The sequence below is a fragment of the Rhineura floridana genome, chromosome 1, assembly GCF_030035675.1.
Source record: "Rhineura floridana isolate rRhiFlo1 chromosome 1, rRhiFlo1.hap2, whole genome shotgun sequence".
In the NCBI taxonomy this organism is placed as follows: Eukaryota; Metazoa; Chordata; class Lepidosauria; order Squamata; family Rhineuridae; genus Rhineura; species Rhineura floridana.
In genome coordinates this window covers 233,177,836-233,194,428 of record NC_084480.1, presented here as the reverse complement: position 1 = coordinate 233,194,428, position 16,593 = coordinate 233,177,836, and the positions used below count along the sequence as shown (strand labels likewise).

General features: G+C 41.1%; 1 protein-coding gene across 1 annotated transcript in view; it reads right to left on the bottom strand.

Annotated features, from left to right (window-relative positions):
- Nucleotides 1–16,593, bottom strand: part of LOC133375583 (cadherin-19-like) — a 219,632-nt gene that overhangs the window by 106,040 nt on the left and 96,999 nt on the right. Inside the window, exons 8-9 of the mRNA XM_061607330.1 lie at nt 11,135–11,271; nt 4,249–4,370 (exon numbers count right to left, since the gene is read on the bottom strand). Of these exons, the coding sequence (XP_061463314.1) occupies nt 4,249–4,370; nt 11,135–11,271 (259 nt within the window). The remainder of the gene's footprint in view (nt 1–4,248; nt 4,371–11,134; nt 11,272–16,593) is intronic.

The window sequence follows — 16,593 nt, the reverse complement described above, 5'->3', positions numbered from 1 at the left end:
CAGCAACACATTCAGAATTGACGGCAAGGAAATATTTGTGATGAAGGAAATTCCCATCAGACTCTTACTATATGACTATGACTATGACAGCAAGATTATTATGGGTGCAAGGATGGAAGTTGGAAGATGGAATTAACACTGATAATGGAAAAATGGCTATTGAAATTACTGGACCTAGCAGACTTGATGAGATGGATTAATTGACATGTTTATTTGGAGAAAAATCGATGGATATATTTCTCAAGGAGTGGAAACCTCTCTTTGACTTTTTGCGGAAAGAATAAAGTGATGTTAATGAGATTTGATGATTAATTAAGATAACTACTGGAGGAAAGTGATTTTGTAATATATTAAGAGACAGGTTTGTTATATATCATAGACCTATAACTGATCTGCGACAAATCGGAAGTCAACGTTTTATTTTATTGTTTAATCTGTTTCTTTTTTGTTTTGTTTTGTTTTGTGTTTGAAAATTTGAATAAAATTAATGATAAAAAAAATGAAAAATGTTCATTTGTATTGCAATTGGTTGGCCTTATCCTAAACATTCATGTTTTGTTGCAGCAAATCTTAGCCCAAATTAATGTTTAAAAGGGGGGGGGAGGAAGGGGATAATTTAGACCACCCCCTTTTTACCCCAGCTGCAGTGGAGTAGTGGGGTACCAGAGGTTCTATGGATCTTGGAGAGAAAAAAATAGTTGCGAAGGGGAAGCACAGAGCAAAACAGTGTATGTGAGACAAAATTCACCCCATCTCCTCCATGTGCCTCCCCCCCTTAATGCTCGAAATCACATTCTCCTCAACTTTAGACATGATTACAGCAGATCCAAGTTTGCCATCAATGAATGTAATTGGAGCCTATAAATTAAAATTCTCTATATTTCAATGAGTGTTGTAAAGATGTAAATACACATTTCTGCTCCACAAGACTTTGGACAAGTCATTCAGACAGCCTCAATTCCCCATCTATAAAATGAGAATCTTAGCAACCCATACAGTTTATGAACTGGACTCTTTCCTGCATACATGTGTATTGTGTGGGTGAATGACATTATTTTGCACTTCAAGTGCTATAGAAATGACAGGGAATAATAAATCAGTTAAAGTACAGTGCAAAGCTAATTAAAAAAATGCTTCTGTTTTGTCTGACTGTATTGCCCAATCTGAAGAGAGGCAGTATAGATTCATGTAAATGTAACACACAGTTTATTGATATTATTCTGTTACATCTGATGGCTATCAGAGGATAAGACTTTTTTCTTATTGAATTCCTTTCATGCACAGCCTGTTTTGAAGTGTGTTACAGAGCACTGAATCCAACACTAAAAGTGCACAGGACTTGGTTTGTGTAAGAAAAAAGACAGCTATTGTGCAGATGATGTGTGTGTTGGTAGAAGATGCAGAGCACTGACATGAAAAGTATAATGGAAATCCATTTAAAGTGTCTGGTAAACATGATGGATAGAGTGAGGGGAAAATCAATCTTCTTTTACATTTAGTTTTTATAACCAAGTTATGTTTTCAAATGATAGTCTCAAGATACACACACACACTTCCAGAGAATAAATCCTTCTGTGCTCCTCCAGGAAGGGTGGGATAAAAATTTAAATAACAACAACAATCATTTGGCTAAATTCAGATATTAATATTTTATAGAATCTTGGAAAATAGATGGAAGCGCTTTTGTTGGGAATTTTACAAGCAACTCTCCTACATTGGATCAAACAGATGTAAGCCATATTGGCAGCATCCTTGGTAACTGTGTAGAGAGGTTTGTGAAATCTCAGCCACTGATCCCTGGCCAGGTTGAAGGCATGGATTTAGCCTGTCCCCTAGCTTTTGGAATTAATCTCCAATATGAAGTAGGCCCTCCATGTGAGTGCACAGCCTATGAAGACCCAATTCACACAATTTCTTCTCTTCAAAAATTGGACAGGAAAAGTATATGTGAAATAGGCCTTAGTCCTGGCTGTTTATAAGGCTCAGTTGCATGTTATTTAGGCACTAGTGAGACTTGCTTGAAAGAAGCTGAAGATGACTGAACATACACATGCTACCCTTTTAAAAAGCAGAGCTCTAGACAGCTAAAAAAGTGCAATTTACTGGCCCACCTGCTGCCTGTCTGGCAATGATGATTTATTGTATGATGACCTTACAATTTATAATGCACCTGAATGGCATTGTTGCTGGTTTCTTGGACCCCCACAATATTTGCTTTTAGTATTATGGAGGTAACACTAAGTATGTCCTTAGTGAGCGATCAATACATATTCCTGCTCATTATGCATCAGCTTTCAATACCACTGTCTTGTTCCTCTTCACATTAATATATGAGGTCATTAAGTGAGAGGTCGTTAACAGCGTACTGTTAATATTTAGTTCTAAACCTTTTTTAAAATATCTACCAAGTTGCAGGGTCTGTATGTCTGGATACAGCTGGTGAGCCAATGTAAGCTGGAGGCAGGTAAGGGCTAACTACATGTGGCATTGTGTTACTTGTAGCAACATCAATATCAAAACCATATTTAACCCTCCCTTCCTAGAAAGAAAGAGGGACACCATCACACACACACACACAGAGAGAGAGAGAGAGAGAGAGAGAGAGAGACTGGGGAGGAGGCCCCTTTTAAAAATGTTATTGTTTTAAAAAAACTTTAATAAAAAATATTTATTCACCACCCTTTGTACAAAATCCCAAGACAGTGTACAACAAGATTTACAAAAGAGATAGAATGTCATTAAAAATAATGCAGATGATCATAAAAATGACTGGCTCATCTTAAAATCTTAAACCACTGATTAGGCCTGTAGATTGGATTTCCCCCCCCTCAGGACTGCTATATAAAGGCCTAAACCTCCTTTCTTCATGTACTATGGTCTCAATCCTGATTCCAATTCCTCCTTCTCCTCCTCCACCACCACACATGTGCTCCTTCAGGAGGAAGGGTGGGATATACATTGAATAAATAATTTAAAAATGCTGGTGTCATTGCAAGCACCCCATTTAACATCAAGTGTAGTTAGGCTCTAAGTTTGGGAGAATGATAAGCAGGAGATATGAGGATAGGAGGATCCATTTCAGTAATTACAGCTAGGGTTGCCAGGCTCAGGGCCTGAGAATGATTCTATATCTTTAAGAGAACAGAAAATTCAGCCAAATGCAGGTTTTCTTGCAACACTATATTGAGAAAAACCACAAGGTGAAATTCTCCCACCCTCCTGCAAAACTTTTAAAGATACAGAAGACGTCTTGGAGGCTGGACCTGGCATATTTAAAATGCCTGTATCTTTAAAACCTGCACTTGGCTGAATTTTCTCTTCTCTTAAAGATACAAAATCATTCTCAGGCCCTGAGCCTGGCAACCCTAAATTACACTCAGCCTCCTCTACCTAACTAATGAGTAGTCTATGATGCTCTTTGATTCAGTGACAGAATTTGTAATGGTAGCCAATGTTGATGGGCATTAGATATTCATCAGATATCAGCAACTGTATCTGATGAAAAAGCATTGACATTTTATTTCAGTCTCACAGTTTATGAATGGCAACCACATGTTTGACCCCTGCAAATTTAACTACAGTAATACTATGCTTGGAGAAAAGAAAGGAATGCAAGACGCGGCGGACAGAGACATAGAGAGAAAGCAAATTTTAGTAACAACACAAACAAGCTTTATAGGAGTTTGGCACTGAGAGGGCAGGGAATGAGGCAAAGACAGAAGACAATGCAGATAGTGTGCTCTTCTTTTTTTTGCAGTTTCACCAGTTCCATTTTTTCTTCAGAAATTTGCATACATGCCAGAATAAAAGTTCCAGTTCCAACAGTGAAGAATAAAACACCTGTCAAGAGTAATACATTATCTTACAGAGGTCTGCTAAGCACTGATGAAAAATCCTGGACCCTATGGCCAATTATGATCCTGTTTTCCCCATTATTATCCAAAGAAGTAATCAACAAACATCCCCAGTGATAATGAAAGTGAAATAGAAAGGAATGCGGATGAGGAGATGCAACAAGACTGAGGTCAAAGCAAAACTTCACTCTCCATTTACCTCCTGGTGTGGACGGGAAAGGCGAAGTACTACAAATAGATAAACCACTAAAATCAGCTGCCACGGAACAAAATTCATCCCAGAATACCTCTCCAAATAAGAAAGTCTTACAAAATTTCTGGCAACCAAAAAAAGATGAGCACTGGCAGATCTCATCAGGGAGAAAAGATGATCAACAGGACTTTTCAATCTTACCTGTCCAGATCTTGCACTCTCACACACATATGTCTCATAGTAATTTGAAAATTCTGGTGCATATTCATTAACATCAAGAACATGGATATAAACGTTTACTTTCGATAGTTGTTTCGGGTTTCCTGAGCCAAAGGATACAAAAATAAGTATAAATAAAAGGCAAAATTGACAGCTCATACTCTGTTGTGTGACACTGTAGTTTGGCATATAATTTTGGTATTAAAATGCTTTGTTCAGCTATAGCAGACTTGCTGATTTTAAAAATCTCTTCTGTGAGGAATGCTGTGCTTTGATTTCAATAATAAGTTCCATGCATATGATTGCATTACATATTATTGAATCCTACAATGAACTAATAATGAAAATAACAATAATGTATTTTTGTATAGCATTATCCACTGTGCTGATACAGTCTTCAATAGCAGTAATTGCTGAGCATTCCTGAACTGCATATGAATGAGTCATGTAGAACATTCTAGAGCAGCCTTTTCCAACCTTTGGGTCCCCAGATGTTGCTGAACTACAGTTCCCATAATTCCTGACCATTGGCCATGTTGGCTGGGACTGATGGGAGTTGTAGTCCAGCAACATCTGGGGACCCAAAGGTTGGGAAAGGCTGTTCTAGAGCATGGGGCTGGTTCACTCAGGCTAGTTCCTCATTTGATTACTGCAAGTGTTAAATTGCATATGTGAATGAGCCATGATAGATTAAACTCTGTAAACAAATTATCTCCCTACAGAACCTCAGACGCAAGGCCCATCTACATAAAAACCATTGTGGCCTCATCTGTAACATACATTTAATGCAGAATCACATCACTTTAAAAAGTCATGGCCCTCCCCCAAAGAATCCTGGGAACAGTAGTTTGTTAAGTATGCAGAGAGTTGTTAGGAGACCACACTATTCCTCTCACAGAGCTATAGTTTTAGAGCTTCCTGGGAAGAGATATTGATGGTTAAACTATTCTGGAAAATGTAGCTCTGTGAGGAGAATAGGGGTCTCCTAACTACTTTCAGCATTCTTAACAAACTACAGTCTCCAAGATTCTTTGGGGGAAGTCATGACTGTTTAAAGTGGTATGATACTGCTCTAAATATATAGTGCAGATGGGGCACCAATGTTTTTCATCTGTCAATCAGTGTGTTGAGTAATTAAGAAATGAGATATGAACAAAAGAATAACCAAAAACCACAAAAAGGAACAGAAAGAAAAAGAAAGAAAGGTTTACAGAATTAATTCATTAGAGAAATGAATTCAGTATTTTTGGGAAACCTCTGGAGAACAAACATGTCAACATTATCCATTTCATGTAATAGATTTTATAATATTGGGAAAAGTATTGTGACAATTATCACTTCCAAGCTAAACAACAAAATAATAATAAAATGGGTGTATATTTTTTCTGCATAGTTTCAGACAATGGACATGACTAAGAGGCTCACTAATTTCAACCCCAGTTCTCCAGTTAACAATCAATGAAAATGATATGCACACTGGACATTTATCTATCTATTTATTAAATTTATATTCCATCCTTCCTCCCAGAAGGAGCCCAGGGTGGCCAACAAAAACGTGTAATTCACTTTTAAACAGTTTTAAACAAAAAACATTAAAACATATTAAAACAAAATATCTTAAAAACATCTTTAAAAAATAACTTTAAAAACAACTTAAAAAGCAATTCCAGTACAGAAGCAGACTAGGATAAGGTCTCTAGAGGAAACACACTGACTGTCTGAGATAAAATAAAAGGAAGATGGAAGCAATACACTGAAGAACTTTATAAAAGAGATGCAAGGATGACAGATTCATTCATGGAGGAACAGTATGATGAAGAATCAGAAATTTCAGAATGTGAGGTGAAAGCTGCTCTTAAAATACTTGGAAGAAACAAATCACCAGGAACAGATGGCACACCAATAGAATTGCTACAAGCTACTGAGACTGAATCTGTCAAAATTTTGACAAAAAATTGTCAACAAATATGGAAAACTAAACAATGGCCCACAGACTGGAAGCATTCAATATACATGCCAATTCCAAAGAACAGGGATCCCAGGGAATGCAGTAATTATTGCACCATTGCCTTAATATCCCATGCAAGTAAAGTAATCCCCAAGATTGTAAAACAAAGGCTCTTACCATATATGGAGCAAGAATGCCAGATGTCCAAGCTGGATTTAGAAAGGGAAGAGGCACCAGAGATCATATCGCAAACATATGTTGGATAATGGAACAGACCAAGGAACTTCAGAAGGAAATCACCCTGTGCTTTATACATTACAGCAAAGCCTTTGACTGTGTAGATCATGAAAAACTATGGAATGCTTTAAAATAAATGGGAGTGCCACAGCATCTGATTGTCCTGATGTGCAACCTATACTCTGGACAAGAGGCTACTGTAAGGACAGAATATGGAGAAACTGACTGGTTCCCAATCAGAAAGGGTGCGAGACAGGAATGCATTTTATCACCCTATTTGTTTAATCTGTATGCAGAACATATCATACAGAAAGAGGAATTGGACCAAGATGAAGGAGGTGTGGAAACTGGAGGGAGAAACAATAATTTAAGATGTGCAGATGAATACCATACTACTAGCAGAAACCAGTAATGATTTGAAACAAATGATGATGAAAGTTAAAGAGGAAAGCACAAAAGCAGGACTACAGCTGAATGTCAAAAGGACTAAAGTAATGACAACAGAAGATTTATGCAACTGTAAAGTTGACAATGAAGACATTGAACTTTTCAAGAATTATCAATACCTCGGCACAGTCATTAACCAAAATGGAGACTATAGTCAAGAAATCAGAAGAAGGCTAGAGCTGGGGAGGGCAGCTTTGAGAGAACTAGAAAAGGGCCTCAAATGCAAAGATGCATCACTGAACACTAAAGAGAAAAATCAACTCATTTGAAATGTGCTGTTGGAGGAGAGCTTTGCAGATACCATGCACTGCGAAAAAGACAAATAACTGGGTCTTAGAACAAATTAAACCAGAACTAGAAGCTAAAATGATGAAACTAAGGTTATCATACTTTGGACACATCATAAGAAGACATGATTCACTAGAACAGACAATAATGCTGGGAAAAAAACGGAATGTATTGATTCCATAAAGGAAGCCACAGACCTGAACTTACAAGTTCTGAACAGGGTGGTTCATGACAGATGCTCTTGGAGGTCACTGATTCATAGGGTCGCCATAAGTTGTAACCAACTTGAAGACACATAGCAACAAACAAGAGACACCAGGTGCAATCACTTCACAGCCACAGACAGAGTGGTTTCCTGGTGACAGAGATGGAAGTTCTGTAGACCACAGAAACCCCTTGTCCCTCCCCTGCAGCCTGTGCTGGTGTTGCATCAAGTATCCGGGTGGGCAGAGTTGGGTCAGGTTAACTCCTCCCTGCTCACCCACCCAAGTCTTGGTTAACGCACACCAAACTGGCACTTCAAATCATGGATGAGTGCGGTCCTATTGTGTTCCGATCTGGCATTGAACAACAGCACAGACAGGCCAGTGGGCACAGCAGATGAGCAACCAGGAACCTATCATAGGAGGAGTGGGAGGAAGAATAAGGGGTAGATAGCCTTGCCCTCATCTTCCATGATAGCCCATCATCTCCTTATTGCTATGTCACGGGAGGACAAGCCCACAGTGGCTAGAATCTCTCCAGCACTTTATGAAAATCCTGTTAGCCGCACTCGAATGCAGACCTGGATAGACATTGTAATTTTGCCAAACACTCACACAGGGTTTGGAAGATTCTGAAAGTACATCGCAAGGTCTTTTGGATCAATCAATGTGGTTATGAGACACATAGAGAGGCACAACACACAGCAGTGGACCTCTTTATCTCAAAGTACCAAAAACCACTTCAAAGCACAGTAAGAAGTACCAGGAAGTGAGTTAACATTTAGTTTAGCCCTCAGAGGTAAAACAGGATGCTAGCTCTATGCAAGGTAGAACTTGAAGTGACAATCAATCGCTTAGCCACAATATTATGAGGCAGATGATGCATTTTAAAGAATAGAAATCATATAAGAAAATCCAAGTAGCTTTTTCAGCTCATGGTATAAGATATGCTCCTAAAATCCAATAATCGCTTAATAGGAACACATCCAGGATTGTTAGTATAAGACAGTAATTTAGGGGAAGTATATGTTTCGTTGTAAGGCAAGGCATACATTGCTTTGTTTCACCATGCAACCCTGAAGAGCTCTGATGGTTCAGCAGGCTAAACATCTCATTCAGTGAGGTGTCTTCCTGAATGAATTTAAAGGACCACTGAGTAAAGTTTAGTGGTAACCTGAGATTCATTTTAGTAAAATTATGCATTTTATTTATAGATGTATGACATTATAAAATAGGTATAAATACAAGTACCCTTGATTGTAAGGGTTGCTCATGATCAAAACCTTGGCTGCGTCCAAGAGATCAAGTCCCAGGCTCGGTAAAACATACTCTTATATCGTAAGACCTGATCAATGCTCTTTTAATGATTTTTAGGGAAAGTATTTTCTGTATTAGGGATAGATAAATAAAATAGAGTTGCAATATTCATGGTTGTTCTTGCTGGCTCTTCTTCAAAATAAGTTGTCTCTCCTATAATACTAAGAAAGGTATTGGAGGCTCTTTTATAACGCCTTGCTTATTCACAAAGGCAACCATTGTCCTTAGGAACAGTAATGCAGTTTGGGGTACAAGTGCCTGAAGAAGAGGTTACCATGACATCTATATCTCCCTCTACCCATGATCACTGAAATTGGGGTGGCATCACCCATGTCCCTCCTTCCCAAGACTCCTCTTAAACACATAAAAAGAAACAACAGCCCACAGTTATCCCAGTACGCCTCTGAGAAAATTGGGAACAGCATTACTAGGACTACACCACCCAATATTTTTCACACAGGGCACATCTACTCCTTCCCAGGGCTTGGAAAAAATATTTTTTTAGACTACATCTCCCATCAGCCCCAGCCAGCATGGCCACTAGATTGGGCTGATGGGAGTTGTAGTTCAAAAGAGTAACTTTTCCAAGCTCTGCTCCTCCCCCCGTCTCACACACAGGGAGGTCGAGTGTTTTGCCAATTGTAGACTGTCACTCTGAAGGTATCTGACAACTTTCTCCTATCACACAGTTAACTACACAGGTTCTCACCCTGCACAGGAACCACACATGCATCTTATACCCTCCCCACTAACAATCTCCTCTAGGTTGGTTAAAATAAATAAATAAATAAAATTGAAAGGGGTAGTGCCCTCACCCTCGGGACCCCCTAAGGGATGATCCCCTTTGATGTTGCTGGCAGCAGACTCACTGCCCAAGGGCTACTGGGCTTTTATGCTCCCTGACCTAGCCAGGAGCTGATGCAAGAGGCTGCAAGAGTGAATGAAGCCTCCCTCTGGATTCAGAGTTGGGCAGGGGGTCCCAGTCCTTACAGCACTCACCAGGGACTTCAGCTGTTTCAAGAGATAGCAACCCAGGGGAGCGAGTAAGCAAGTATTTCAGATGCTCAAGTATTACTCCCAGGGCAGGTCTTCACCAGCCTCCCAGTGCTGCAGCTGGATTCTCTGGATTATATCTCTGAGTATTCAGATACAGTAAATTTGCTGAGAAAGAAAACTGAGGGTTGGAATTCACTGTAAGGAGATTAAAAAGGGAAATAACTGTATATCTCCTACCTCTTCAACAGGCACTGGGAAATTTAATTATAAAAGTAGCCTGTAGCTAAATCTATTCTGATGTGATGTTCAGTGTTGAACCTTTCATGTACAGGGATCCAAGTCATTGTAAAAATGGCAATTTTCCACCCTAAGAATTTGTGATTTTAGAAAAAGATGGGAAATATGTATAGAGGTGAATAATATGGACTTTTGACAACTATTAAGGATCTTGTATGAAGAATATTTCTTTATTATCACAATTTTTAAAATTATTTTTTAAAAGAAGAACAAAGAAAATGAAGATTAGAATTTTCACATGATTTATTGGATTGTTGCAAGGTGGAGAAAAACAAGGACTATACTACATAGCTGTATTCAGGAAATGTACTGGGATATTTTTTTTTAAAAAGATGCTGTATGATTTTTCATGCTGTAAGTAATTTTTATTTTGATACGATTTAATTTTTGTCTCCATTATCCTTTATAATGAAAAGCCCACTGGTCATCTTTTTGAAGAAACAATCTCAAGTTATCTGAAATTGTACCCTTGTGATTTTCATTTACTGTTTTTATTGCTGGAAACTAAGATTTTGGCACAGTGTTCCAGATTCACATATAAGCATTTTTGTTTTTTTGGAATTGCCTCCCAAAGGCAAGGTGACCTGTAAGTGAGAGCACAAATGAGGCAATTTGCATTCGATTTTGAGACAAAACTGACAGGTGAGATCTATATAAGGGACGCTTTTGAGATTTAATTGCAACTGTATGGAAGTCTTGCTGATTAAGGCACTGCTTTCACAATTAATTTGAGACACAGGTTTCTGACTAGTGTTAAATTAAACCCTGGCTAATTTCATACCAGTCAAAAAATCTGCTGTGAAATTAACCGGGGTCTAATTTAACATAAGATCTTGTACCAGGAGAGCAATTTATATGCTTCAGTGTAGTTTAAAACTGTTATAGTTTCCATTATGTTACATTTCTTTTTTTTCTTTTTAAATGAAATAATATTTTATGAAAGAGTACAAGACTTAGGAGCTCAAACATTATTTAGCTTCTGCCAAACTCATCATTTTAATAATACTACATAAGGTAACAAGCAACATGAGAAAGTAGCATATATTCTCAGTTCAGAAAGAAGGGATATCCTGAAGATAATTGCAATGAATGCATGCAATATTTCAAGCACAGAGTTCCTTAAAGTCTTACTCACTTGATTCTGTGGCTGCAACGGTTATGTTGTGCCAAGCCGCTACCTCTCGGTCCAGAGGTTTAGTTATACTGATTGTTCCATTGTGTGCATTGATGCTGAACAATCTCTTTGAATACTTGCTGTGGACAATAGAATACCTGCACATCAAAGTGAGGGAGGACAGAGAGACTGAGACTTTCTTAGGCATTGAACAAAAATGATCCTTCTGAAACAAGGACTTATAATACAATACAATAGCTGTCAGGTAAGAAAATAGTGGTGTAGACATGAATATGAATGTGTACTCCAGCCACACAGAAGTCATGAAAAATGTACACTGATAAACATTTAAAATTCACTGCTGTCAAGATCAAAGCATTTCTTTTTGTGAAACTAAATATACCTCAGACCTATATTAATGTGAACCAAATCTAAAATGCATTATTCATTCTCATTTCGTAGGCAGGCTCACAGCAGGTGAATGACTCGATTCAAAGGAAACACCGAAGTGCACTTGTGAAATGACTAACACTGGCAACTTAGTTGGGATATTGCCAAACATTTCATCATGGCTGGCTTGATGCAATGTCAAAGGAGCAACACAAGGAGGGAGAGTGAACAGAATCAGTTTTATATTACACATCCCACTTCCAGAAAATATAAAGAAATGGTGGAGAAACCATGATGCCATGGGGGAAAGGGGGGGAACCTTGCAGGGTTACGTCTCACAAACTGTTTTGTAACCCGGAAGGAATTTTACATTTTTAAATAAAAAATAATTAATTAAAGATTTATTTATTTTGTCAGTAGGGGAAGTGCTGTGTTCTTTCTTTTTTCCTTTGTTGGAGAAGTGCATCACAAGCCACACATGGAGATCATCATCACCACAAATTAGGGCTCTGTATGATAGAGCAAAGAAAAAATGTACCTCAAATGTAACTTTGAGGTACATTAATCAGGATAAGGAGTGAATCTCATGGTTAAAAAGAGGGATACAAGTTCTTGCTGGAAATGCAACAGCAGGGATTGTTCATTTGTAATTTAAGAGTTAATTCTGTTAGTGTTAAAGTCAACTGGCCAAGAGGGGGACAGGTGGAAGTGTTGCTTAGCAACCAGGCAGAGTGTTCTGATTGTTGTGTTTTCCACTCCTCTTCGAGGTAGTATGGGAGATTTATGGAAGTTCCCCTTTTCTCTGCTTGATGGAACAGGCACACCACAAGGAAGAAAAGCAGGCACATGTGTGTCAGTGTGCGCGTGCGCGCACGCACACATTCTGTACTCTGTATTTGGACTTGTTCTTTTTGATCTGAATGATGACCCAGATTAAATAACAACAAAACCAGTTTCCTCTTCTAGCCATATCATTTTATTCTGGCTGCAAACATTTGTGGCGGCACGTACCCTGTGGAATTCCCTCCCCTTGAATATTAGGCAGGTGCCATCTCCGCTATCTTTTTGGCGCCTTTTGAAGACTTTCCTCTCCCAACAAGTCTTTTAAGTTGAGACCTATCCCAGTCTGCATCTGTGTTAGAATTGCTTTTAATATGTCTTTTAATATCTTTAACCTTTTTTTAAAACATGTTTTTAAAGTTTTTTAAAAATGTTTTTAACGTTGTTTTGTTTTAATGTACTTTAAGGTCTTTTTATGATGTCTTAAAGTGTTTTTAGTGTTTGTGTTTGCTGCCCTGGGCTCCTGCTGGAAGGAAGGGCAGGGTATAAATAAAATAATAAATAAATAAATTGTAAATCTTGTAGGGGGCTTTACAGGCCCTCTCCACCGAACAATAACCTATGGCTTTCCTATTATGTAAAAGAACTGCTTAGGTTTCCCACACTATTCCAGCAAAATATCAATTTTAATAGATATTTTATACATGGCTCTTTTGAAAAAAATGTATGATATCTATTCTGTACCCTTGGAATGGGATTGTTTAAAGCAGGAGTCACCAACGTTTGGGGCCACTAGACACATTTGACATTTTGAGAAAAGATACTGGCAGGCACACTGGTGCTCATGGGTGCCATGTTGGGAACCGGTTTTAAAATATTATGAAAACATAACCCAGACTACCAACTGCATCTTGACACTATGCATACTCTTAAGTTGTCCTAGAAGGTCAGTTAGGCTGAACGATATTAAGACTTTGGCTCACATCTTGTGTGCAATGAAAAGGAATTTACTATTGATATTTTAAGGTTTGAAGCTTATCATCTAACTCTGCAATCAAAGTGCTCCATTTGGCATTATCTCCAATACCCATCACAACTGCGTTCTTAGTTCTTACTCATAAAAGCGCACATTTCCCCCCCTTTACCAGGGCTTTTCATAAGAATGCCGTGCAGCCTTGCCAGAATAGCAGTGTTTAATGGGAGGCTGGTGGTCGGGCACAGGGAGGGAGGAGGCGGGTGTGCATTCCCCCCCACTCACCCAGGGCTTTTCATAAGAAGGCCGTTTGGCCTTGCAGGAGACTGGTGGTCGGGTCCATGGAGGGAGGAGACAGGAGCGCATTCCCCCCCATACACTCAGGCCTTATTATGGGCTGGTGGACAGGCCTGATTCTGGGTCTCGCCTGGTGGTTGACAGGCCCGATTCTGGGCATCACCTGGCTAATCAGTGTCTAGGCTTGACTATAAAGAGGTCGTTTGGCCTTCAGGTTTGGTCTCTTAGCGTTCAATTTTGATAAATACTAATGCCACCTAAAAAGGGTCAAGGGGGGGCTAAGGGAAAAGGGAGGGCACCCAGATTGGGCAGGGAGTCTTTTCCTCCTGGTGTCTCCAGGGCAGGGGATGGCGAACCGCCACGGGCAACTATCCTGGCTCATATCGAGGCCCTGGAGGGATCTTCCTCCCAACAATCCCCACCCACTCAGCTGGTTGCTGCTACAGCAGGCAAGCCCCCAGCTAAGCAAACTAGGGGGCAGGCTCAAAGGGCGTGAAGTCTGGGTGCCCCTGAGCAAGTAGCGCAAGCCTCATCTGGGCTAACCAGTCCACAGCAGCTCCATCCTTATCTAGTGCTAGTCAGCCACAGGTCCAACTTCAGATTGTTCTAACCAGTCAACATTGGACTTAATTTTAACTCGTCTGGATGCCCTTGAGGCGGGTCCCAGCAGGTCGATTGGAGAGACACCCACCCAGGAATGGCATGCGAATGCAACTCAGCAGTTGTCTCGGGATACTGTGCCAGAGGGTAAATCTGGTGAGTGTACAGTGACTGGCTCGCCAGGGCCAGGTCCTGCTTGGGACTGGCCCTCATGGGGGTACCCATATTGGAGTCCTGGGCAGGTGTGGCCTTTCTCTCCTCCACATGGAACTGAGACTGATACCCAGGCAACACTTCCATCTGTCGAGGCCGGCGACATGCAGTACCAACGACCCCCATCGCTTGAGGCCTGCGACCAAGTTTGGACATCTTCCCAAATAGGAACTGCGGCTGAGGAAGCCATTTCCTCCCAGCCCACTGCTTCATCGGGGGTTGCTGCGGTTTACCAGGGGGCAAGTGACCCCCTAGGGCATATTAAAGAGGGGGCCATCCCATTCAGAGAGACTTCTGCTCCTTTAGGCTTCCATTTGCTTCCGGCGACTAGGGACAAAATTTGGAAAGGGGAATACATTGACTTGTTTTCCCTATTGTACAGGGAGCCACTTAAAAGGGACAGGGAGAAAGGAGATGAGAAGTAAGTAGAGAGGCCTAAGAGGCACCGGAATGAGCACACTTGGGCTAACTGGCTCCCTGCCTACTTAACATATATTGGGGTGCTCATGCAAAAACAACCACAGCGTGGTTCAGTCCTGATCAAGTATCTGGATATTATCTACCGGGGCTATATGGAGTTCATGGGGTAGGCGTGGCTCTCTTACGATGAGGCTTTTCATATGAGGGCGGCCTATGACACATCCCTGCCATGGGACAGGAAGGAAGCTGACCTGTGGTTACAATTCATGTTGCATTCACGGCCAGTGGCCGGCGATAGGACTGATAGTGGCCACCTCCTGGCTAACCAGTTGGCACCAGCCCCCTCCCATGGGCCAGTGGGGCAGGGGGTTCAATCCCACCTGCTCTGCTGGGAGTTTAGCTCCTATGACTTCTGCGGCTGGAACTCTTGCCGGTATAGACATGAGTGTGCACTCTGCAGAGGTCAACATGCATGCACTGCCTGCCCTAGGAGCCAACTTTATCGAGGGGGTAATAGGGACTTCCCCGGACAAAGGAAGCAAGGACCCCCCAGGAGCAACTCAAGGAAAAGGGCCCCAGCCCAGTTAAGTTACCAGAGTTGCAGTGTTTATTGAGTTTTTACCCTTTAGTTCATGAAGCTCAGTGCCTTTTAGAGGGCTTTACAACTGGTTTTTGGATCCCTTACTCAGGGCCTAGGAATGCCTTCCAGTCCAAGAACCTGAGGTCAGTCTTGGGCATGGAGCAGGTTGTCCTGGACAAGATTAACAAAGAAAGGGAAGTGGGCTGAGTTTTGGGCCCCTTTGCTTCCCCCCCCCCACGTCTCTTAGGGTTTCGCCACTGGGCATTGTGCCTAAGAAGACACCGGGAGAGTTCCGCCTCATTCACCACCTTTCCTATCCACATGGGCAGTCAGTTAACAATTTTATTCCACCTCACTTATGTTCGGTATGCTACACCTCTTTTGACTGTGCAGTGAGCATGGTTAGGAGTTGTGGTGTTGGTGCCCTCTTGGGGAAGGGTGATATATTCCGCCTCCTCCCCCTCCATCCTGGGGATTTTGATTTATTAGGGTTCGCTTTTGCAGATAACTATTATGTGGATTGTGCATTGCCCATGGTCTGCTCGATTTCATGTGCAGTATTCGAGCTTTTTAGCTCTTTCCTGGAATGGGCAGTGAGGAGGCGGTCGGGATCACGTTCTGCAGGCCACTATTTAGATGATTTTTTATTTGCTGACGGGGCGCACATGAGGGAATGCAGGGATCTTATGGATCACTTTATGGAACTGTCAGGGGAACTTGGAGTCCCATTGGCGGGGGAGAAAATGGAAGGCCCATCCCCTATTATCACATTCCTGGGGATTGAAATAGATATGTTGGCCCAGTCCTGTAGGCTCCCACTCGCCAAGTTGCAGTTGCTGCGTGAGAAGATATCTCATGTTCTGGCTTCCAGGAAAGCAACCCTATGCACCCTGCAGGAGCTGGCGGGTTCGCTGAACTTTGCATGCAGGGTGGTTGCACCGGGGCGTGCTTTCTTGAGATGGGTATATGACACTATGTCAGGTTTGTCCCAACCTAATTATATCAGGGTTTCAGCTGCGCTCAAGGCCAATCTGTTGGTCTGGGCTCCTACAGGAATTCAACGGGATTTCTTTTTGGAGGCGGGACCGCCTTCTGGAGGCTGAACTCCAGGTGCACTCCAATGCCTCGGGGACATTTGGTTTCAGTGTAATTCTTAATGACTCATGGAGCCATGGTAGCTGGCCACAGACCTGGGTTCAGGAAGGCTGGATTAGATATTTGACTCTC